General features: G+C 44.6%; 1 protein-coding gene across 1 annotated transcript in view; it reads right to left on the minus strand.

Annotated features, from left to right (window-relative positions):
* Window positions 1–204: 204 nt before the first annotated feature.
* LOC119971843 overlaps window positions 205–25,943 on the minus strand; it is a 54,825-nt gene continuing 29,086 nt past the window's right edge. Inside the window, exons 7-12 of the mRNA XM_038808052.1 lie at window positions 25,564–25,875; window positions 20,448–20,765; window positions 17,268–17,579; window positions 15,194–15,508; window positions 10,853–10,900; window positions 205–744 (exon numbers count right to left, since the gene is read on the minus strand). Of these exons, the coding sequence (XP_038663980.1) occupies window positions 446–744; window positions 10,853–10,900; window positions 15,194–15,508; window positions 17,268–17,579; window positions 20,448–20,765; window positions 25,564–25,875 (1,604 nt within the window). The 3' untranslated portion in view covers window positions 205–445. The remainder of the gene's footprint in view (window positions 745–10,852; window positions 10,901–15,193; window positions 15,509–17,267; window positions 17,580–20,447; window positions 20,766–25,563; window positions 25,876–25,943) is intronic.

Consider the following 25,943-nt stretch of genomic DNA (forward strand, 5'->3'; position numbering starts at 1 on the left):
GTGCTCCGGTTTCCTCCCACAGTCCAAAGATGTGCGGGTTAGGTGGATTGGCCATTCTAAATTGCCCGTAGTGTAAGGTTAATGGGGGGATTGTTGGGATACGGGTTACGTGGGTTTAAGTAGGGTGATCATTGCTCGGCACAACATCGAGGGCCGAAGGGCCTGTTCTGTGCTGTACTGTTCTATTCTATCTATATTCGGCTGACAGATGTATAAATACCTGTATTGTTAATATAGCTTAGGCACAGATATCTTACAAAAGCTCAGGATAAATGTACGAGTGGTTCGGAAAACCAAGACCAAAAATTATGACATTTCATTCACCAATGGAAAACATAGCGATTGTCGTATACATGATGCAAGGTCAAAACAAGGTGGTTGTTTCCATCTCTAAAATCAAAATCACAGCGCACTGCTTCCTGATCCAGAAAATTGCCACATCAACTCAACTTAATTTCAGTCTGAAGTATCTGCAAATTGGATCCATCTCAGTGATAACATCAACTTGGAACTGACAATTGTGATCTTCTTGCTTTGGTGTATAAGTTAATGCTGTGGTGAAACCCACACCAGTTTTAAACGGTGTGTTTGCAATGCAGCTCATATCTTCAAAAGGGTAAACGTCTCTGTACCAAGTGATGTGGGCATCATCCACGGTGGTTCCTTTAACAGTGCAGGAAATTGTCACGGGCTGCCCGGCTCGAGGACATTTTGTTTGGCAAGTTATCTGTGACACCTCTTCATCTGTTGGAATAAAATTTAGAATAAAACTCTTAAAAAACATGACAGAAATATAGATTTAATTGTACGAAGAAAAAACACAAGGAAAGTTGGATTCTTCTAGCAGTAGAACTCCTACACTAGGGGCCTTTTCATTTTAATCTCAACTGCTTCTGACTTCCGAAAAGAAATGAGCCATTTTACCAAGAGTCACCATAGGTCCTGCATAAATTTCAAGCCTTGATGTCCGGGAATAAAAGCAAAACAACAGGCGGAGAACATCCTTCTGTCTCATTAAGAGACATTTTTTGATTTAGTCACGTGCAGAATTAGAATGATAGAATTTACAGTGCAGAAGGAGGCCATTCGGCCCATCGAGTCTGCACCGGCTCTTGGAAAGAGCACCCTACCCAAGGTTCACACCTCCACCCTATCCCCATAACCCAGTCACCCCACCCAACACTAAGGGTAATTTTGGACACTAAGGGCAATTTATCATGGCCAATCCACCTAACCTGCACATCTTTGTGACTGTGGGAGGAAACCGGAGCACCCGGAGGAAACCCACGCACACACGGGGAGGATGTGCAGACTCCGCACAGACAGTGACCCAAGCCGGAATCGAACCTGGGACCCTGGAGCTGTGAAGCGATTATGCTATCCACAATGCTACCGTGCTGAGGTACAGTGAAAAGTATTGTTCTACGTACAGTTCATACAGATCATTCCATTCATGAAAAAAACATAGGACATAGATAAATACGTAGACACAGGCAGCAGGTGAAGCAGACGGAGTGTAGTACTACTCCGTAGAGAAGATGTGTGAAGAGATCAGTTCAGTTCAGAAGAGGGTCATTCAGGCGTCTGGTAAAAGCGGGGAAGAAGCTGCTTTTGAATCTGTTAGTGCGTGTTCTCAGACTTTTATATCTCCTGGCCGATGGAAGAAGTTGGAAGAGTGAATAACCCGGTTGGGAGGGGTCTTTGATTGTGCTGCCCGCTTCCCCAAAGCAGCAGGAGGTGTAGACAGAGTCAATGAATGGGAGGTAGTTCTGCGTGATGGACTGGGCTATGTTCATGACTCTGTAGTTTCCTACGGCCTTGGACCGAGCAGTTGCCTTACCAGGCTGTGATGCTTTCTATGGTGCATTTGTAAGAGTCAATGTGGACATGCTGAAATTCCTTAGTTTTCTGAGAAAGTATAGGCACTGTTGTACTTTCTTGGTCGTAGCGATGGCGTGGGTCAACCAGGATAGATTGTTGGTGATAATTATACCCAGGAATTTGAAGCTGTCAACCTTCTCCACCTTCGCACCATTGATGCAGACAGCGAAGTATGATACTTCGCTTCCTGAAGTCAATGACCAGCTCCTTAGTTATGCTGACATTGAGGGAGAGATTGTTGTTGTTACACCACGCCACTAGGCTCTTTATCTCCCTCTCGTACTCTGACTTATCGTTGTTCGAGATCCAACCCACTACAGTCATGTCATTAGCAAACGTGTAGATGGAGTTGGATCCACATTTTGCCACACAGTCGTGTGTGTATAAGTATAGGGGCTAAGAACGCAGCTTTGCGGATCATTGGTATTAAAGACTATCGTGGAGGAGGTGTTAGATAGAGAAAAATACAGCACAGAACAGGCCCTTCGGCCCACGATGTTGTGCCAAACTTTTGTCCGAGGTTAATCATAGAATTTTGGACAATTTTTCATGGCCAATCCACCCAACCTGCACATCTTTGGACTGTGGGAGGAAACCGGAGTACCCGGAGGAAACCCACGCAGTCACGGGGAGGATGTGCAGACTCCACACAGACAGTGACCCAAGTCGAAATCGAACTTGGGACCCTGGAGCTGTGAAGCAATTGTGCTATCCACAATGCTACCGTGCTGCCCTTAAGAAGTTAACCGACACTCCGTTATTCTACCCTAATCCATGTACCTATCCAATAGCCGCTTCAAGGTGCCTAACGTTTCCGACTCAACTACTTCCACAGGCAGTGCATTCCATGCCCCCACTACTCTCTGGGTAAAGAACCCACCTTTGACATCCCCTCTATATCTTCCACCATTTATCTTAAATTTATGTCCCCTTGTAATGGTGTGTTCCACCCGGGGAAAAAGTCTCTGACTGTCTATTCTATCTGTTCCCCATATCATCTTATAAACCTCTATCAAGTCGCCCCTCATCCTTCTCCGTTCTAATGAGAAAAGGCCTAGCACCCTCAACCTTTCCTCGTATGACCTACTCTCCATTCCAGGCAACATCCTGGTAAATCTCCTTTGCACCTTTTCCAAAGCTTCCACATCCTTCCTAAAATGAGGCGACCAGAACTGCACACAGTACTCCAAATGTGGCCTGACCAAGGTTTTGTACAGCTGCATCATCACCTCACGGCTCTTAAATTCAATCCCTCTGCTAATGAACGCTAGCACACCATAGGCCTTCTTCACAGCTCTATCCACTTGAGTGGCAACTTTCAAAGATCTATGAACATAGACCCCAAGATCTCTCTGCTCCTCCACATTGTCAAGAACCCTACCGTTAACCCTGTATTCTGCATTCCTATTTGTCCTTCCAAAATGGACAACCTCACACTTGTCAGGGTTAAACTCCATCTGCCACTTCTCAGCCCAGCTCTGCATTCTATCTATGTCTCTTTGAAGCCGACAACAGCCCTCCTCACTATCCACTACTCCACCAATCTTCGTATCATCTGCAAATTTACTGACCCACCCTTCAACTCCCTCATCCAAGTCGTTAATGAAAATCACAAACAGCAGAGGACCCAGAACTGATCCCTGCGGTACGCCACTGATAACTGGGCTCCAGGCTGAATATTTGCCATCCACCACCACTCTCTGTCTTCTATCGGTTAGCCAGTTTGTTATCCAACTGGCCAAATTTCCGACTATCTCATGGCTCCTTACTTTCTGCACAAGCCTACAATGGGGAACCTTATCAAATGCCTTACTAAAATTCATGTACACTACATCCACTGCTTTACCTTCATCCACATGCTTGGTCACCTCCTCAAAGAAGTCAATAAGACTTGTAAGGCAAGACCTACCCCTCACAAATCCTTGCTGACTATCCCTAATCAAGCAGTACCTTTCCAGATGCTCAGAAATCCTATCCCTCAGTACCCTTTCCATTACTTTGCCTACCACCGAAGTAAGACTAACTGGCCTGTAATTCCCAGGGTTATCCCTATTCCCTTTTTTGAACAGGGGCACGACATTCGCCACTCTCCAACCCTCTGGTACCACCCCTGTTGACAGCGAGGACGAAAAGATCATTGCCAACGGCTCTGCAATTTCATTTCTTGCTTCCCATAGAATCCTTGGATTTATCCCGTCAGGCCCGGGGGACTTGTCTATCCTCAAGTTTTTCAAAACGCGCAACACATCTTCCTTCCTGACAAGTATCTCCTCCAGCTTATCAGTCTGTTTCACACTGTCCTCTCCATCAATATGGCCCCTCTCGCTTGTAAATACTGAAGAAAAATACTTGTTCAAGACTTCTCCTATCTCTTCAGACACAATACACAATGTCCCGCTACTGTCCTTGATCAGACCTACCCTCGCTCTAGTCATTCTCATATTTCTCACATATGTGTAAAAGGCCTTGGGGTTTTCCTTGATCCTACCTGCCAAAGATTTTTCATGCCCTCTCTTAGCTCTCCTAATCCCTTTCTTCAGTTCCCTCCTGGCTATCTTGTATCCCTCCAGCGCCTTGTCTGAACCTTGTTTCTTCAGCCTTATATAAGTCTCCTTCTTCCTCTTAACAAGACATTCAACCTCTCTTGTCAACCATGGTTCCCTCACTCGACCATCTCTTCCCTGCCTGACAGGGACATACATATCAAAGACACGCAGTACCTGTTCCTTGAACAAGTTCCACATTTCACTTGTGTCCTTCCCTGACAGCCTATGTTCCCAACTTCTGCACTTCAATTCTTGTCTGACAGCATTGTATTTACCCTTCCCCCAATTATAAACCTTGCCCTGTTGCACGCACCTATCCCTCTCCATAACTAAAGTGAAAGTCACAGAATTGTGGTCACTACCTCCAAAATGCTCCCCCACTAACAAATCTATCACCTGCCCTGGTTCATTACCAAGTACTAAATCCAATATGGCCTCCCCTCTGGTCGGACATACTGTGTTAGAAAAGCTTCCTGGACACACTGCACAAACACTACCCCATCCAAACTATTTGATCTAAAGAGTTTCCACTCAATGTTTGGGAAGTTGAAGTCACCCATGACTACTACCCTGTGACTTCTGCACCTTTCCAAAATCTGTTTCCCAATCTGTTCCTCCACATCTCTGCTGCTATTGGGGGACCTATAGAAAACTCCCAGCAATGTGACTGCTCCTTTCCTATTTCTGACTTCAACCCATATTACCTCAGTAGGCAGGTCCTCCTCGAACTGCCTTTCTGCAGCTGTTATACTATCTCTAATTAACAATGCCACCCCTCCCCCCCACCCCCCACCTCTTTTACCATCATCCCTAATCTTGTTGAAACATCTATAACCAGGGACCTCCAACAACCATTTCTGCCCCTCTTCTATCCAAGTTTCCGTGATGGCCACCACATCGTAGTCCCAAGTACCGATCCATGCCTTAAGTTCACCCACCTTATTCCTGATGCTTCTTGCATTAAAGTATACACACTTCAACCCATCTCCTTGCCTACAAGTACTCTCCTTTGTCAGTGTTACTTCCCCACTGCATCACTACGTGCTTTGGCGTCCTGAATATCGGCTTCCTTAGTTGCCGGACTACAGATCCAGTTCCCATTCCCCTGCCAAATTAGTTTAAACCCTCCCGAAGAGTACTCGAAAACCTCCCTCCCAGGATATTGGTGCCCCTCTGGTTCAGATGCAACCCGTCCTGCTTGTACAGGTCCCACCTTCCCCAGAATGCGCTCCAATTATCCAAATACCTGAAGCCCTCCCTCCTACACCATTCCTGCAGCCACGTGTTCAACTGCACTCTCTCCCTATTCCTAGCCTCGCTATCACGTGGCACCGGCAACAAACCAGAGATGACAACTCTGTCTGTCCTGGCCTTTAACTTCCAGCCTACCTCCTTAAACTTGTTTATTACCTCCACACCCCTTTTCCTACCTATGTCGTTGGTACCAATGTGCACCACGACTTCTGGCTGCTCAACCTCCCCCTTCAGGAAACTGAAGACACGATCCAAGACATCCCTGGCCCTGGCACCCGGGAGGCAACATACCTTTCGGGAGTCTCGCTCGCGACCACAGAATCTCCTATCTATTCCCCTAACCATTGAATCTCCTATTACTATTGTTGTTGCTTATCCTTACAGATTGTGGTCTATGGATCAGGAAGTCGAGGATTCAGTTGCAGAGGGAGGAGCAAAGTCCAAGGTTTTGGAGTTTTGTTAAGACGTTGGCTGGCATTATGGTGTTGAAGGCAGAACTATCATCACTGAATATGAAGTTGACAGATCAATGGAGATGGTCAGAGAAGATAAGTAGAAAGAAGAATATTCAAGAGTGAGGTACAAGAAGGAGTTCTGTTCTTCAAACTGGGAACATTGATTACGAGATTGAAGTGCTATACCCAAATACTGGATACATAGAAAAGCCAAACTTACAATTTATTAATTTCTGGGCAAAAATTATGGGCTACATTAAAATGGGCATGCTTCCAAATCAGAGATATTGACTAAATTTGAAACAATTGTGGGTATTGCATATTCTGGGAACCAACAAAGGGAAAGCCACAGGAGATAGGTGGGGCAATTAGCATAAAACCAACTGTTAAGCAGTTACCCCAGGCTACTAAACACTTAAAAATTTCAGCAGGTCAGGTAAGATACAAGAAGCCAGTCAGTAATGCACTGTCTACTACCAGGCTTGATCAAATGAAGGCCGCGAGCTGCAGGCCCTTTTTTGCGGACCCGAAAGCCACTGTTCAAAAACTGCTAGCCAAAAACCGCTAGGCCAGGCCGCTACGATCCAATGCTTATAAGTGAAATTCATGATTATGCAAGGGGTGACTCCTCCAATCATGTCCCATTCCTGTGTTTGCTGCTGATAAATGAACCTATCAGCAGCAAATGAGGAAGAGCAATAGTGGGGGAGCAACAAACACCAGCAGTGGCGAGTATGCGGAGGACTGCCAGGCACAGGGAAACTAAAAGTGCAGGAGTAGATGGACCTGGGTGTACGTGTACATAGATCATTGAAGTTGGCAGTACGGGTGAATAGAGAAGTTAAAACGCATATAATAGTGGGCTTTATTAATAGGGGCATAGAGTACCAGAGCAAGGAGGCTATGATCAATGTATACAGGACACGGGTTAGACTTCAACTGAAACATTGGGCACGATTTAACCACTGCATTGTGCCTGCTGTGGATCTGGGCGCCCCGATTAAAAAGCGGGAAAGGCCAAAATCGAGATTTGCGTGCTATCTAATCAGCCCGCTCCCGATGGCAAATTCCGGATCACATCAAAATATGGTGAGCATATCATTAACCATAATTTGCATTCATTTCCATCTCATTCGCGAGACTACAGTTGAATGCAACGGCCTCCTGGGAATTAGCTGGCTCCTCAGCAAGAAATCATGTGGGCATTGTTCAGTACTCCTTTTTAAAAACATAGAACATAGAACGATACAGCGCAGTACAGGCCCTTCGGCCCTCGATGTTGCACCGACATGGAAAAAAACTAAAGGCCATCTAACCTACACTATGCCCTTATCATCCATATGCTTATCCAATAAATTTTTAAATGCCCTCAATGTTGGCGAGTTCACTACTGTTGCAGGTAGGGCATTCCACGGCCTCACCACTCTTTGCGTAAAAAACCCACCTCTGACCTCTGTCCTATATCTATTACCCCTCAATTTAAGGCTATGTCCCCTCGTGCTAGCCACCTCCATCCGCGGGAGAAGGCTCTCGCTGTCCACCCTATCTAACCCTCTGATCATTTTGTATGCCTCTATTAAGTCACCTCTTAACCTTCCTCTCTCTAACGAAAACAACCTCAAGTCCATCAGCCTTTCCTCATAAGATTTTCCCTCCATACCAGGCAACATCCTGGTAAATCTCCTCTGCACCCGTTCCAAAGCTTCCACGTCCTTCCTATAATGAGGCGACCAGAACTGTACGCAATACTCCAAATGCAGCCGTACTAGAGTTTTGTACAACTTGAACATGACCTCATGGCTCCGGAACTCAATCCCTCTACCAATAAAGGCCAACACACCATAGGCCTTCTTCACAACCCTATCAACCTGGGTGGCAACTTTCAGGGATCTATGTACATGGACACCGAGATCCCTCTGCTCATCCACACTACCAAGAATTTTACCATTAGCCAAATATTCCGCATTCCTGTTATTCTTTCCAAAGTGAATCACCTCACACTTCTCCACATTAAACTCCATTTGCCACCTCTCAGCCCAGCTCTGCAGCTTATCTATGTCCCTCTGTAACCTGCAACATCCTTCCGCACTGTCTACAACTCCACCGACTTTAGTGTCGTCTGCAAATTTACTCACCCATCCTTCTGCGCCCTCCTCTAGGTCATTTATAAAAATGACAAACAGCAACGGCCCCAGAACAGATCCTTGTGGTACGCCACTCGTAATTGAACTCCATTCTGAACATTTCCCATCAACTACCACTCTCTGTCTTCTTTCAACTAGCCAATTTCTGATCCACATCTCTAAATCACCCTCAATCCCCAGCCTCCGTATTTTCTGCAATAGCCGACCGTGGGGAACCTTATCAAACGCTTTACTGAAATCCATATACACCACATCAACTGCTCTACCCTCGTCTACCTGTTCAGTCACCTTCTCAAAGAACTCGATAAGGTTTGTGAGGCATGACCTACCCTTCACAAAACCATGCTGACTATCCCTAATCATATTATTCCTATCTAGATGATTATAAATCGTATCTTTTATAATCCTCTCCAAGACCTTACCCACCACAGACGTTAGGCTCACCGGCCTATAGTTACCGGGGTTATCTCTACTCCCCTTCTTGAACAAAGGGACCACATTTGCTATCCTCCAGTCCTCTGGCACTATTCCTGTAGCCAATGATGACCTAAAAATCAAAGCCAAAGGCTCAGCAATCTCTTCCCTGGCTTCCCAGAGAATCCTAGGATAAATCCCATCCGGCCCCGGGGACTTATCTATTTTCACCTTGTCCAGAATTGCCAACACTTCTTCCCTACGCACTTCAATGCCATCTATTCTAATAGCCTGTGTCTCAGCATTCTCCTCCACAATATTATCTTTTTCTTGAGTGAATACTGACGAAAAGTATTCATTTAGTATCTCGCTTATCTCCTCAGCCTCCACACACAACTTCCCACCACTGTCCTTGACTGGCCCTACTCTTACCCTAGTCATTCTTTTATTCCTGACACACCTATAGAAAGCTTTTGGGTTTTCCTTGATCCTACCTGCCAAAGACTTCTCATGTCCCCTCCTTACTCGTCTCAGCTCTCTCTTTAGATCCTTCCTCGCTTCCTTGTAACTATTAAGCGCCCCAACTGAAACTTCATGCCTCATCTTCACATAGGCCTCCTTCTTCCTCTTAACAAGAGATTCCACTTCTTTGGTAAACCACGGTTCCCTCGCTCAACCCCTTCCTCCCTGCCTGACTGGTACGTACTTATCAAGAACATGCAATAGCTGTTCCTTGAACAAGCTCCACATATCCAGTGTGCCCAACCCTTGCAGCCTACTTCTCCAACCAACACATCCTAAGTCATGTCTAATGGCATCATAATTGCCCTTCCCACAGCTATAACTCTTGCCCTGCGGGGTATACTTATCCCTTTCCATCACTAACGTAAAGGTCACCGAATTGTGGTCACTGTTTCCAAAGTGCTCACCTACCTCCAGATCTAACACCTGGCCTGGTTCATTACCCAAAACCAAATCCAATGTGGCCTCGCCTCTTGTTGGCCTGTCAACATATTGTGTCAGAAAACCCTCCTGCACACATTGTACAAAGAACGACCCATCTAATGTACTCAAACTATATATTTTCCAGTCAATATTTGGAAAGTTAAAGTCTCCCATAACAACTACCCTGTTACTTTCGCTCTTTTCCAGAATCATCTTCGCCATCCTTTCCTCTACATCCCTAGAACTATTAGGTGGCCTATAGAAAACTCCCAACAGGGTGACCTCTCCTTTCCTGTTTCTAACCTCAGCCCATACTACCTCAGAAGAAGAGTCCCCATCTAGCATCCTTTCCGCCACCATAATACTGTCCTTGACTAGCAGCGCCACACCTCCCCCTCTTTTGCCCCCTTCTCTGAGCTTACTAAAACACCTAAACCCCGGAACCTGCAACAACCATTCCTGTCCCTGCTCTATCCATGTCTCTGAAATGGCCACAACGTCGAAGTCCCAGGTACCAACCCATGCTGCCAGTTCCCCTACCTTATTTCGTATACTCCTGGCATTGAAGTAGACACACTTCAAACCACCTACCTGAACACTGGCACCCTCCTGCGAAGTCAAATCTGTGCTCCTGACCTCTATACTCTCAATCTCCCGTACCCCAAAACTACAATCCAGGTTCCCATGCCCCTGCTGAATTAGTTTAAACCCCCCCAAAGAGCACTAACAAATCTCCCCCCCCCAGGATATTGGTGCCCCTCAGGTTCAGATGTAGACCATCCTGAAGCTGCTGCATGGGCTGCTGAGGGTAATGAAGGAGGTGAGTAGCCATTTCTATTTTCCGGCATGCATCTAAAGACCCTGGAGCTGTACCTGTGCCAGTGGGGGGGAGGGGGGGGGCTTTTCATCTGTTAGGCCTTTAAATATTGTGAAGACCCATAACAGGGGAAACACCAGGTGCTGCCTATCTGTCAAACTAAACATCTTTAAACTCCGTGTCAATAAGGCGGTAATGTCGGAAAATGGGATGCTGCTGTGATCACTTCATTCCTTCTTTATTTTAGGAGGATCAGAGTGGTATCTCTACCAAACATGAAAGCAGACCTAAAAAAAATGTCCAGGACATTCTGTATAATAACCTGAAATGTCATACTGATGCCACTATGGATTACAACATGCACAAAACAAGAACTTCTCAAAATGAGCACTTTACCTTCATCAGGTGCTTTGTTTTCATTAGTTCCATCTTTATCGTTACCATCTGAACAGAGAAACAACTTAATTAAATACATTGGAAGCGTTTATTTAATTTGACCAAAGTTAGTGTATTAAGTAACTCAGCCAATTGTATTGAAACAAACTGAAGTCACCAAAAATAAACTATTTCTAGCAGTAAAATAAAGTTCCAATGCCGGATCATGTGATGCGGGTGAGGGAATAGCAGCTTTTCCGCGGGCTCTAGTGCCACTCGCTTTATAATGTCATTTATCTTGATTGCCCGGCACAAATTTGCCTAATCTGTGAATTAATAGTTGATGTTATGACCCTCATAGACCTCTGGATTAGTATTGGTGAGAATATGCCGACAAACATGACAAAATCCGGCAGTAAAAGAGAGCATTCAGATTTAACGGGACTTTGCAGAACTGGCCTCGGCTAATTCATTTGTGGCCAGTGACTTCAAGTGTCATCTTAACGCATGATAAAAATCTCCCTGTCACCTCCCATTCCACCCTCTACCCGAGCACTAGCTTTGGATGTGTGGAGGACATCCATGGGATAGTGATTTTCCTTTTACTCAGCTCATTAGTTTCACACTAGAGTTGACCATCTTTTAGTGCCTTGGGCGATCCTATATTCGGTCTCTTGTTCTATAGGCAGTATTGTCATCACCAACCATGCTCCCATTTTCCTGGAATTTTGCGATTGGAGATCTGTTTCACGGGGGAAAAGGGCCACAAACAAGCAATTTGTGAAGGAAGTTAACGCAGCACGGTTGGCTGTCTCCTTAATGACACATCAGGCTGAGAGAAGCTTAACATTTGCAACTCAGAAACTGTAAGAGTCTGGGAATAAACCGAGAAAATACTTGGCCTACTTGACTAAGAAGTAGGCAGACTCCAGGGCTATCCTCTCTGTATGTTGTTGGGGGGGGGGGGGGAGGGGGTGAAGTTAATGAAAATGAAGGTGATCAAAGCGATTTTGGGGGATTTCAATGCTGAATTATATAAATCTGATCAGTCTGGTGATGTGATGGCAGATATGGTATGTTTTGTCTCTTCCCTTGCTCTCCTTGCGGCTTCGGAGGATCAGCGCTTGGCCCTTAATGCTCTCATTTTTAAAGACGAGATGGCTGCAGCTATTAAGGAACTTTAACCAGGCAAAGCCCCGGGGCCAGATGGTTTTGGGTGTGAGTTTACAGGGAGTTTAAGGATCTTTTGATGAAACCATTGGTGGCTCTGTAATTGTCTGTATTGTCTCTGTAATTTTGAAGATAGGTAAAGACCCGGAGGAATGTGCCTCTTACAGGCCAATCTCTCTGTTGAATGTTGATTTGAAATTGTTATCTAATGCACTGGTGAGAAAGTTGGAGAGTATCCGTCCGACAATTATTCAGGAGGACCAGAGTGGGTTTATTAAGGGCAGGTTCTCCAGTAACCATGTAATGAGATTGCCGGACATGATTCAGGCTTTCCAGAAGTGGGCTCTGGATGCACTGGTGATCTCCTTGGATGGGAAGAAAGTCTTTAATCGGGTTGAGTAATTACATACAATGCGTATGGGCCTATGTTAAGATTCAATCCTATTGATCTGGTGTAGTCAGAGAGTTGAAGAAAATCTTTGACAAAACCTTGGAGTTTAACCTTTTGTTCCTAGTTTTGGGTCTTTCAGATGGGAGAATTACTGATGTTAACTACTGACGTGACTGAATAAAGGCTGTACAATATATCGTGACTTTTGCAGCTTGTAAGATTATCCGATGCTCCTGGAGTAGTGACAAATATCGTTCAATTGAAAATGGGGATAAATTAGTTATGGATTGTATTTCTATGGAACCTCTGACATCTGTGATCTGTTCAATATCTCATGCATTCCATAGAGTATTGGGGGATTTGTTTTTTGTCACATGTACCGAGGTACAGTGAAAAGTATTTTTCTGCGAGCAACTCAACAGATCATTAAGTACATGGGAAGAAAAGGGAATAAAAGAAAATACATAATAGAGCAACACAAGGTATACAATGTAACTACATAAGCACCGGCATCGGATGAAGCATACAGGGTGCAGTGTTAATAAGGTCAGTCCATAAGAGGGTCATTTAGGAGTCTGGTGACACTGGGGAAGAAGCTGTTTTTGAGTCTGTTCGTGCGTGTTCTCAGACTTCTGTATCTCCTGCCCGATGGAAGAAGTTGAAAGAGTGAGTAAGTCGGGTGGGAGAGATCTTTGATTATGCTGCCCACTTTCCCCAGGCAGCGGGAGGTGTAGAGGAGTCAATGGATGGGAGGCAGGTTCATGTGATGGACTGGGCAGTGTTCACGACTCTCTGAAGTTTCTTGCGGTCCTGGGTCGAGCAGTTGCCATACCAGGCTGTGATGCAGCCCGATAGGATGCTTTCTATGGTGCATCTGTAAAAGTTGGTAAGGGTTAATATGGACATGCTGAAATTCCTTAGTTTCCTGAGGAAATATAGGTGCTTTTGTGCTTTCTTGGTGGTAACGTCGACGTGGGTGGACCAGGACAGATTTTTGGAGATGTGCATCCCTAAGAATTTGAAACTGCTAACCATCTCCACCTTGGCCCCGTTGATGCTGACAGGTGTGTGTACAGTACTTTGCTTCTTGAAGTCAATGACCAGCGCTTTAGTTTTGCTGGCATTGTGGGAGAGATTGTTGTCATTACACCACTCCACTAGGTTCTCTATCTCCTTCCTGTATTCTGACTCGTCGTTATTCGAGATCCGGCCCATTATGGTTGTATCATCAGCAAACGTGTAGATGGAGTTGGAACCAAATTTTGCCATGCAGTCGTGTGTTTACAGGGAGTAGAGTAGGGGGCTAAGTACGCAGCCTTGCGGGGCCCCGGTATTGAGGACTATTGTGGAGGAGGTGTTGTTGTTCATTCTTACTGATTGTGGCCTGTTGGTCAGAAAATCGAGGATCCAGTTGCAGAGTGGGGAGCCAAGTCCCAGGTTTTTGGAGCTTTGATATGAGCTTGGCTGGGATTATGGTGTTGAAGGCGGAGCTGTAGTCAATAAATAGGAGTCGGATGTAGGAGTCCTTGTTTTCGAGATGCTCCAGGGATGAGTGTAGGGCCAGGGAAATGGCGTCTGATGTGGACCGGTTGCAACGGTATGCGAATTGCAGTGGATCAAGGCGTTCTGGGAGTATGGAGGTGATGCGCTTCATGATCAATCTCTCAAAGCACTTCATTACGATTGAAGTCAGGGCCACCGTACGGTAGTCATTGAGGCACATTGCCTGGTTCTTCTTTGGCACCGGTATGATGGTGGTCTTCTTGAAACAGGTGGGGACCTCAGAGTGGAGTAGGGACAGGTTAAAGATGTCCGTGAACACCTCTGGCAGCTGGTCCGCGCAGGCTCTGAGTGCACGACCAGGGGTCCCGTCCGGTTCCGTCGCCTTCTGAGGGTTCACTTTCAGGAAGGCCGATCTGACTGGAAGCGGTGATGGTGGGTATGGATGAATTATGAGCTGCTGGGGCACTCGACAGCAGATTGTTGGTTACCTTCTCGAACCAAGTATAGAATGCATTGAGTTCATCGGGGAGGGGTGCGCTGCTGCCAGAGATACCGCTCGGGCTTTGCTTTGTAGCCCGTTATGCTGTTTAGTCCTTGCCACAACTGCCGCGAGTCTGTCTGTGACTCTAGCTTGGTTTGATATTCTCTCTTGGCATCTCGGATGGATTTGCGGAGGTCGTACCTGGATTTCTTGTCTAGGTCAGGGTCGTCTGCCTCGAACGCCTCAGACCTGTCCTTCAGTAGGGAGTCAATCTCGCAATTGAGCCATGGTTTCCGGTTGGGGAATGTACGTACTGCTTTCTTTGGCACGCAGTCGTCCACACAGGGACCCCATAGACTCCACCCTGTCCGACTTGCTCCTGTTGGACTTTCCATGAGCCATATTGTAAGTCTTGATCTCGCAATACATGAAGATGTGCAGTTTGAATGGTTGTTATTCTTTGTACTTTTATGGCCCTAATACTTCTTCCCCCCTTAATCTGTTATTAACCTGCTATTGGATTGATCCGGTATCAAAACTGGAGGCACTAGTTCCTTAAGTATGCTGTTTTAAATTTAGCCTATCTTGTTTGTTTCTATATTTGCAATAATTTTAGTTCTGTACTGTACCTGTTTTGCATTGTTAATTACTTTCTTTCTAATCAATGGTGATATTTGTGAAAAATCCAATAAAAATATTTTCAGTATCAAATAATCAAATGAAAATGCTTAGAGTTCAACAAAACCATCAATATTACAACTATAACAAATGAAATGAAATGCTTTATTCTGAATCTGACTCCAATAAAACAACACACCTTGAAGGAGCAATTTGAGATTTTTCTCTTGAATTTTCTTGGTTGCTGCATGAAGCACCTCGCATCTGAATAAACTCCCATGATCATCCTCAGCTGCAATAAATTCTATGCTCGCAATTGATGAAAAGAGACTATCATCAGCAATCACAGGTGAAGGACGGTTAATTACCCCTAGAAAAGGTTTCTCATTTTTAAACCACTTTACTTGGACGGGAGCAGGAGCATAGCTTGTCAATGAGACACTCAATATTATAGGCTGGGAAACATCAGGGAACGCTGGACCAACTTTAATAGCAGACAAGGTAGGAGAAAGAGCTGAAAAACAAATAAAAGGTTTATGATTAATCTTTAACTTACAAATAAGGGGCTTTTCAAAGTAACTTCATTGAAGCCTACTTGTGACAATAAGCAATTTTCATTTCAAAAAGAACAAGTGTTTTTCCAATTTGGATTACTATTTTTTTAAATTTTAGAGTACCAATTCTTTTTTTTTCTAATTAAGGGGCAATTTAGCATGGCATTCCCAGAATCTGGCACATCATAATTGAAGTTTCTTTTGTTTTTCTGCCTCCGTAGATAGTTCAGGCAGTGTCCTATTGGGCCCCCCCTCCACCTACTCTCTGCCTCCCCACCACCCGCCTTTCGCCTCTCTCCCCACCACCCCCTTTCCTTTCCCTTCTGTAGGTACAGAGGTGAGGGTATCTGATCTTTCCAGCACAAAGTTTAGTGTTTGTACCATTTGTTTATTTTGTAGAAATGTGTTTTGAACTGTTCCCTGTACATTGGTACTGAGGGGAGGGGTACCCTGTTTCTCCAACACAAAATTAGTGTTTGTACCTTTTGGCCCTGTATACATTTTTTATTGTTTTAATAAAAAGATATGGCCAATTCACCAACCCTGCACATCTTTTTGGGTTGTGGGGGTGAGACCCACAGAGACACGGGGAGAATGTACAAACTCCACATGGGCAGTGACCCGGGGCCAGGGTCGAACCCAGGTCCTCAGCGCCGTGAGGCAGCAGTGCCACCGTGCTGTCCCAATTTATAATTATTTTTAATTAAAAAATAATAATAATACCACAAGTAGGCTTATGTTACACTACAATGAAGTTACTGTGAAAATCCCCAATACTCTGGCGCTTGTTCCGGTCCACTGAAGGAGAATTCAGAATTTCCAATTCCCCTAACAAGCACGTCTTTTGGGACTTGTGGGATGAAACCGGAGCATCCGGACGAAACCCACGCACACACGGGGAGAACATGCAAACTCCGCACAGACAGTGACCCAAGCCGGGAATCGAACCTGGGACCCTGATGCTGTGAAGCCACAGTGCAAACCATTGTGCTACCATGACGCCGTACACAATATACACAAATTCATCCAAGTTAATATCTCAATTTATGGAAGTTAAGATCTCATGAACTTTCTGAAAGGTTACCATCAGAATTATTCTAATACTTTCTGCAGATGCACAGCTTACATAGTTATATAAAATATTCTGAAAACAGCATTAATCTTGTGAAGATGGTGGTGGGGTTTTGGTGTACCACTTTACAGCAGCATGTCATAATAGACATCCACCGGTGTCCCAAACAACAAAGGTCACTGAATTAACGCTCCTCAGGCAGGAAGTAGTACTGCACAAAAGAAAAAAAAATCTATCCAACTCCTACTTGAAATATCCGTACTAAAAGTTTAGTATTTTTAAAAACCTGAAGAACTGATGACTTCAGGTAAGAAAAGGTTCCGGACGTTTCTGAGATTTAGCTTCTATAAACGGAATTACTTTTATAATTTTATAGAGTGAATATAACTACCTTAATTCAAATATCCTTCCTTTAAGTAGCTTCAATTGAAGATTTCCTTCTCCGACTTATCAAATTCTTAGCCCCCCCCCCCCCCCCCCCCCCCCCCCCCCCCACCACCACACACCCACACAATCTCTAGTATCTAGTTGGATTCTGTTAGATTATTTGTGTGCGACTTCGTAAATGCATTCACTTGATCATAAACATTTAAGTGTGAAGAGGAACTTTTCAAATTGGAGGAGAAAAGGATCAGGATAAAACCTACCTGGACATGTTAAAAATGTAGTTTTTGTAATTGGCACTTTTAATTGAATGTGATTCACGTGGAAGGAAAATTCTTCATCAAAATTTTCTGCAGTTGTTTTTATTTGCAAATGGGAAGTCAACCGAAAACATCCATTTTCCTCCCTCACGGGTCCTTTAACTGTCATGCCACTGACTACCTGCTTTCCATTCTTTCGCCAAAATGTTTCAATAGCTTGTGGGTAAAAGTTAGAGACGTTGCAGATCAAAGTAAGATCTGTACCATACATTGAGTCTGGTGGGTCAAATTTGATATCTTCAACAGATGGAATTCCTGTAAAGATTGCACAAAACCAGAGTTGATTACTGTATAAAATAGCCATTATGTTGGAGTATCAAAAGGAAATTCAAAACATGTCTTTTCCCCCCAAATGTTGATGTTTATACAAGGACAGTCACCATTTTTCCCCCAAATGTGGATGTTTATACAAGGACAGTCACCAAATTTACCATTCTGCAACTTAGGCCTTTTTCAAAGATTATGACAACATCAAGAAAACCTTCTTACTTCACAGAAGATTTCTGCTGCTGATTTGATAATCACAGCTATGTTGGAATAGCGCAATTTAGGGCCAATGCTGCCAACAAAAGGAGGTCATATGCACAGAAGGAATGTAAGCAATATAGCACTATTTCTCAGGGCACTCCAAATGTTGTCATAACCAAAAAAGCAATGAAATGAAAAGCGCTTATTGTCACAAGTAGGCTTCAAATGAAGTTACTGTGAAAAGCCCCTGGTCGCCACATTCCGGCACCTGTTCAGGGAGGCTGGTACGGGAATTGAACCGAGCTCCTGGCCTGCCTTGGTCTGCTTTAAAAGCCAGCGATTTAGCCCAGTGTGCTAAACCAGCCCCTAATGCCAGCATTGTGTTGGAGGCAGCTGTACTCAGCACCGGTCATCCTGAGAATCAGGGGAGAACAAGTAAGGTTAAAAGTAAGGTTAAGGTGGGGGGGGGGGGGGGGGGGGGGGGGGGGGGTTTGTTGGGTTACGGGTATAGGGTGGATACGTGGGTTTGAGTAGGGTGATCATTGCTCGGCACAACATCGAGGGCCGAAGGGCCTGTTCTGTGCTGTACTGTTCTATGTTCTATGTCTAACACATCCCAGGGGATGCACCCAGTCTGAAGTCTGTGAGGCTGGGGGGGAAAGGGCTATTAAGAGACCACTTCAGGACCTTAATAGGGACAGGTGCTGGCTTCCGTCTGCCTACAGTAAAATTGCATGCTAGTTTATGCTCCCCCTCATTCCTCAGAATCTGCGGGGGGGGGGGGTAAATTCTGGCCTGTAGATTTGACGGTCTTACAGCTCATGTATAGCTCAGCTTTATTTATTGCAAGTGTTTTGCACTGCAAAACTGATTGTGAAGGAATGTAGTTATATTAGTGTAACATTTATCAAACCAAGTTTGATCATCAACAATTATTGCTATGCCATCGGTTTAGTCCAGTGTTGCAAATATATGACTTTTTGATTTTTGGAATGAAAGTCTGAACTGTAGAAAATGGTATAAATCCACCTAAAGCATGCTTGGGAGTTTATTATACTAAAGATTTGAGGTTAATAGCTTGAAAGGTAAGATCATAAAACAGGAGGTGCGCTTACTTAGTTAAAGAACTGGAAAAAAGGGTCTAGAGGTCATGGATACAGTGTGCGCCATACTTTTCAGGGGACGGAGCATCACGAAAGTGGCACCGCCTCCGATTTTGGCGTCATCGGGGATTCTCCGCCCCGTCGCCGAACACAAGTTCGGCATCGGGGAACGGAGAATCCAGCCCCTGATGTCTGCAATCCTTGCAGTTAGGAGTAGTTGCAAGAAATGTTTTTGTTTTGGGAATTCAAGCTGAATTAGTTTTAAAGCATTGCGTGAACCCCGAAAGGCTGTATAACCCGCTTTGACAAAGGGTTATCTGTACTCGAAACGTTAGTTCTTTTATCTCCCTGCAGATGTTGCCAGACCTTCTGAGATTTTCCAGCATTTCCTCTTTGGTTTCAGATTCCAGCATCCGCAGTAATTTGCTTTTATTAAGCTGTATAACCCATTTACTTAATCAGATCAAAGAATAAACTGTAAATAAGAGATAGTCAACTAAAGATTGGTTTGGGAAAACCCAGAGCATGCTACATTGTTATCGAGATGGGTGGAACTTAGAAGGTTCTCTGATTTACCTGGCTGTTTTCCGCGAGTTAGCGGAGGTTTGGAGCTCACCGAGAGGAAATAGCCAAAATGAAGACAGTAAAATAGTCCTGCGCTGTAAGCAGCATAAAAAGAAAATTTTCATAATTCATCATGTGAAAGGCAGATGCGGATAAATCTCAGTTTGAATTTTGAGAGGGACAGAAACTGGAAGATTGTTGATTTTGAAACTAGTGGGAGAATCTACAGTGGTCTCTATAGTCTTTCAGCAAATAAAGCATTCAAGCAGATTAGCTTCGAAGTACAGACTGGACCATCCACAGTCCAGAGATAAAATAAAAAGTTTCTCTCTGAGAATTGTTGGAGCTGAGGGGAATTCTCCAGCGGACTGTGGCACACTAATGGGTGTCCCGACAGAAGCAAATAACTATTAAGATTATTGTGTCTTACAGTAGAATTCTTGGGGGAAATAAGTAGTAAACCACAGTGCATAGAATGTGTTGATAATTACATGTTCTTTGTTTAATTTGTTCTAGGTACAATAAAAAATTTGTTTTTTAAAATAGATTTAGAGAACCCAATTATTTGTTTCTAATTAAGGGGCAATTTAGTCTGGCTAATCCACCTACCTTACACATCTTTGGGTTGAGTGTGCGAGACCCACGCAGACACGGGGAGAATGTGCAAACTCCACACGGACAGTGTCCCGGGGCCCGGATCGAAGCCGGTCGTCGGCACGTGAGGCAGCAGTGCTAACCACTGCACATTGTGCCCCCCTCAATAAAAAAAACTTAAAGTGAAATTTTGTGATGGAGTTCTATTGGTTAAAATGTGCTCAGATTTCTCTATCAATGTCCCCAATGTGATTGTAACGCCTGTTATATTAACCTGCCTGACTAACAACCTCTATTAAAACATGTCAATTTAAAATATATCTGTCCATTTCCAAATAATCTATTCAACATTCTTGAAGAGGTACTATGAAGTTCTTATTAGAATTTGACTTACCCATTATTTTCAGAAAATGACTGGACGAGACAGGTTTGTTTGAAGTTTCAGAGTGAAGGATTTGCATTTTGAACTCTTTTCCATGGTCCAAATAAGTTGGAATGAACGTCCTTTTCGACCATCGAGAGTACAAACCAGCACTATTCAACTGAATATCATCAGTTTCAACTCCATCATTAGTTTTCTCAAACCCTTTGAACCAGAATATTTGACTGTCTTTTGGAAAGAAGTCGAATGCTTTGCAGGAAAGTGTTACAGGTTTTCCCACTTCCGGGTGAGCTGGATCTGCTATAACTTCTGTTACCTTTGGTGCTGACACTGCATGGATACAAAATTATCAGCGTTAATGGGATTGCATAACTGAATGAATGCCGCAATTTTTTTTAAAAGCACCTTGATAAATTGTCAAACATTGATTTTATGATCAAATATTATTTTCCTGTAGCTCTGGAAATTCTCGTCCAAGATTAATGGACCTTTACATGGTCCATGTCCTGCCCGCGGCAATCTTGCGGCGGGCATGGCCAAAGAATCCAGCTCAATGAATTAAACATACAATAGAAAGTTGGGTTGCTCTGAACCCGCCACAAATATTAGGGTATATCTGAATTAAGACATGACACCTGTAATGGAGCTATCTTTAGTTTAACGTGGATGAGTCAAAAGCTCAATAATGTATTGATTACTGCCAATTTATACTTCCAACACACATTAACAGAACAATTATTTTGTCTCTTTTTGTGTTCTTCCTCTGTGACATTAAATTTATATTTCCATCTCATTCATGGCACAGTTAATTTCACCATCTGGTACACCCATCCCAGTCAACGCTGCAAAGCCCTCCTGACTAACATATGGGAACTGGTGCCAAATTGAACAAGCTTTTCCACAGGCTTGCCAAGCAACAGGCTGGCGAGTCATACTCCAAATTATAGCTGTCAGGGAATGTTCTATACTCTTCTATCGCTATTCCTGGATGTGTCGTGAACCAGCACCAGGAAGATAGAAACATCAGAGGTGACACGGATTGACCCTCAGAGACTACTAGTTTGACTCCAGACCCCATTCTATGCTCACATGCAGCAAGGCATGAATAGTATTCAGACATGGTTTCATGGGTTGATAAATAGCAAGTTACATTCAGAACTCAACCACTGACCATAAATATAACTGGGCTAGCCACAGAAATACTGTGGTTACAATAACAGGTTAGAAGTTCAGTACTCTATCTCCCCAAAGTCTTTCCACCATCTACAAGACACACGAATGATGGAATAATCTCCACTTGCGTGGATAAGGGCAGCTCTAACAAAGCTCAATGAGTTCAACGGCATCCAAAGCAAAACTGTCCACTTGTTTGATACCCTACCTATCACCTTAAATATTCATTCTCTCCACCAGCATAATGAAGCACTGTGCACTTTCTGCATTATGCACTACAGCAACTCACCAAGGTTAATTTAATAACAGCTTCTAAACCTAAAGAGAAGAAGGGTAGCAGGTGCATGGGAATACACCACCCATAATCCCCCTGCAAATTACACTCCATCCTGACTTAGAAATGTCATAGAATCATAGAATTTACAGTACAGAAGGAAGCAATTGGGCCTCTCAAGTCTGCACCGGCACTTGGAAAGAGCACCCCATTTAAGCCCACACCTTCATCCTATCCCCGTAACCCCACCTAACCTTTTTGGACTCGAAGAGCAATTTAGCATGCCCAATCCACCTAACTTGCATATCTTTGGACTGTGGGAGGAAATCAAAGCAGCTGGTGGAAACCCACGCAGACACGGGGAGAAGGTGCAGTTCCACACAGTGACCCATGCCGGGAATCGAACCTCAGACCCTGGAGCTGTGAAGCAATAGTGTTAGTGCAAATATCTCGTCAATCCATTCATAATTGGAGTTAAAAATCAGAAATTCCCTGCCCAACGGCACTGTGGGAATACCTACAAAGGACAACTGTAGCAGTTTTTAAAAAGTGACTCGCCACCTTCTGCAGAGTAATTGGGGATGGGACTTTGTTGAACTTGCTCATCGACACCCACGTCTTGCGAACAAGTCAAAAATCTTCAATCTTAAAAACTAAGGGGTGCAATTTTCCCAAATTTGCAGAGTGTGGATGAAGTAAGAAAAGCTGTGTGAAACTCGCTGGTTTCACAGACGCCTTTTCTTGCCTGATGTAACTTTTAAAGTGCTGTGAGGTTCACACAGCCAGCTGGAGGGGCAGGGCCTAAATGGAGGGGCAGGGTGAACACACATAGGGCACCGTTTTAAAGGGCGCCCAGAGCTCAAAGTGAAATTTAAGGTGCTTCCCCCTCTCCCCAAGGGAGATTTGGCACCCCCATCATGCAAGTATTAGTGTCCACCTCGCCGCCCCCCCTTTCCTCCACAGCCACAGCCCCTCCATCTTGGTCACTGTTGCCACCTCCCCCTCTCCCGGTCACAACCCTTTTCCCAATCATTAGCACTGCTTCAACCCCTTCACAGGCTTCAATCCAACTCCTCCCCCTCCCCCCAAACAATCATCGGGCTGAGCCCTCACCCCACCAAAAGGATCGGGGCACTGCCCCATTTCACAGCCCTGAGCCCTATTCAATGCAGGCACCATCCCCATCCCCCGACTCCCACGCATTAACCTCTTTCCACTCTACATAAGGGAACCCCCTCCACCCCCATGGAGCTCCCCCAGAGGGCCCCAACCTGGCACTGCCACCCTGGCACTGACACCCACAGTGCCAGGGCACCCCTTGCCATGACCCACACCACCCGGGGGCTATCTGGTTTTCACTTTTGAGCGTGCCGTCATGCTGGGTGGATGGGAACATACGGTGTGGATGGAATTGGCGGCATTAGGCCGCAAATCAGATTTAAATGTATTATAAAATATGTGAATCAGATTCACACCTTTCATCTATGTGAACCCCAACGCATCATCATTGAGGGGTAGGGAAGATCACACTCGAGAGCAGCACTGTGGTGCAGTGGTCAGATCGGGGGTGCTGAGATCCCCGGTTCGATCCAGCTTTGGGTCACTGCCCTGTGGAGTTTGCACATTCTCCCCGTGTTTTGGGGGGTTTTGCCCCACAACCCAAAAAGATGTGCAGGGTAGGTGGATTGGCCACCCTAAATTGTCCCTTAATTGGAAAAAATGAATTGTGTACTCCTAAATTTAAAAAAAAATCACGCTTGGGATTGTTGCTAGTGCAAATCCCGTTTTTGGCCACTTATGAGATTTAGTAGCCATTACAGGATTTGCGCCTGTGGCTAGCGCTGCTGCTAAATTGTGGCCAAAGAGATACATATCTGCAATCTCTGCACATTCAGGCACAAGATACCTTTTTCCTCTCACTACCTTATCAGCTTGCAGTAACCTGCAATGCAAATAATGTAAAACCCTGAATGTGCAAGAGTGGGCAGTACGGTAGCTCAGTTGCTTTACAGCTCCAGGATCCCATGTTCGATTCCTTTCTTGGGTCACTGTCTGTGCGGAGTCTGCACGCTCTACTCGTGTCTGCGTGGGTTTTCTCCGGATACTCCGGTTTCCTCCCACAGTCCAAAGATGAGCAGGTTAGGTGGATTGGCCATGCTAAATTGCCCTTAGGTTCGGTGAGCTACTGGTTTACGGGGATAGGGTGGAGGTGTGGGCTTGAGTGGGGTGCTCTTTCCATGACCTGGTGCAGACTCGATGGGCCAAATGGTCTCCATCTGCACTGTACATTCTATGATCTCTGAATTCCAACATATGGCTGTCAGATGTTCTGCTATTTTTCAAACGGACCTTTGTTCCAGAAGCAGAACGCAAGGAAAATTTGTAATTTCTTGAAAGATCTGTGGAATCTGTAATTACATAGAATTACATAGAATTTACAGTGCAGAAGGAGGCCATTCGGCCCATCGAGTGCACCGGCTCCTGGAAAGAGCACCCTACCCAAGGTTAACACCTCCACCCTTTCCCCATAACCCAGTAACCCCACCCAACACTAAGGGCAATTTTGGACACTAAGGGCAATTTATCACGGCTCATCCACCTAACCTGCACATCTTTGGACTGTGGGAGGAAACCGGAGCACCCGGAGGAAACCCACGCACACACGGGGAGGATGTGCAGACTCCGCACAGACAGTGACCCAAGCCAGAATCGAACCTGGGACCCTGGAGCTGTGAAGCGATTGTGCTATCCACAATGCTACTGTGCTGCCCAAAATTGTTTTCAAGAGCGTGAAGAGTCTGTAACAATTGTAAAAGGATTCACTGTAATTTCTTTGGATAATAATAAATACAGCTCCAAGTGACCTGGGTGCAGTATAAATAAGGAGGAAGTTAAGCAAGAAGTTGTGTGACTGGCAGTTGGGTATATAAGAGAGCTGCAAGCAGACAAGTTGGCGGGTGAAAGCGATTGGCACATGGGTGCAGACATAATGAGAAAGAAGACCTGTACAGGAAGAGAAACACAGTGATTTCTCGTGCAGTGAAGAAGAAAATCACTCTCAGGAAAAGAACTGTTTTTTCCTGTTTGGCAGAAAAGAAGTCAGGAGCTATTCTGAGGTACTGTTCAAACTGGCTAAAAAAAAAGTCTAAAACCTGGAGAGCTGTGTGAATAGCTTGGAGATGCTTAAGGACTGGGTATTTTCCCAGAAGTGGTCAAACTGTGAAGTGTTATCATTTGGTCAGTTGAAAGGGAACTCTGGAACGCTACACCATCAGGTCTGTCATGATCCGAGGGGCAGAGCGTCCATAGAAATATGTTCTGGTGATGATAATCATACCCATGGAAACATGAAGGTAAAGACTGTTGTCAGATAGGACTCCGGACCTATCCCACGTGAATAAAGAACATGTCGTGGAATCGCGTAGCTATGCAGTGCCACTTGTGTGCAGGGAATAAAATGGATGCTTATGATTGTGTAAGATCTAAAGTGAAATTTACCTCTTTATTTGATACATCATTTACCTGTTCATTAATGTGTAACTTGTGTTGACTCTGATTCATGTTGGAGAAAAAGCTACAAAAAGTATAGTCTTGGTAATTTTCCCATTTGGTTTTCATTCAGTGAACTTGGTTATTTTAGTTTGTGGTTTCCCCATGGGGGTTGTAAGAATGGTTGCTTACCCAGTTGATCGAGCTCCCAGTCAACTTCCAATGTCTGTAATAGGGTTTCGTGTTCAACTTGGCATCTAAATTTCTTCCCAACATCGGCTCTGGTAGGTATACACTTAACACTACTTGTCAAATAATACAGTCCATCATTTCCCAGAGTTGACTCGCTTTCTTCAGATTCTTCTATCATTTCTTCATTATTTTTAAGCCATGTAACTCTGATGTTATTGGGGTAAAAAGAATGTATTCGACAGTATAAAGTCATGGGCTCTCCCGCAACCGGTTTTTCTGCACCATATGTTATCTTGTCCAGTTTTGGAGTGGCTGAATAAGAAACAGGAAAAACAAACTTACTATAGATTTTTAACAGAGGAGGGTTAGAAATATTGGAG

Source organism: Scyliorhinus canicula, chromosome 9 (assembly GCF_902713615.1).
Source record: "Scyliorhinus canicula chromosome 9, sScyCan1.1, whole genome shotgun sequence".
Lineage (NCBI taxonomy): Eukaryota > Metazoa > Chordata > Chondrichthyes > Carcharhiniformes > Scyliorhinidae > Scyliorhinus > Scyliorhinus canicula.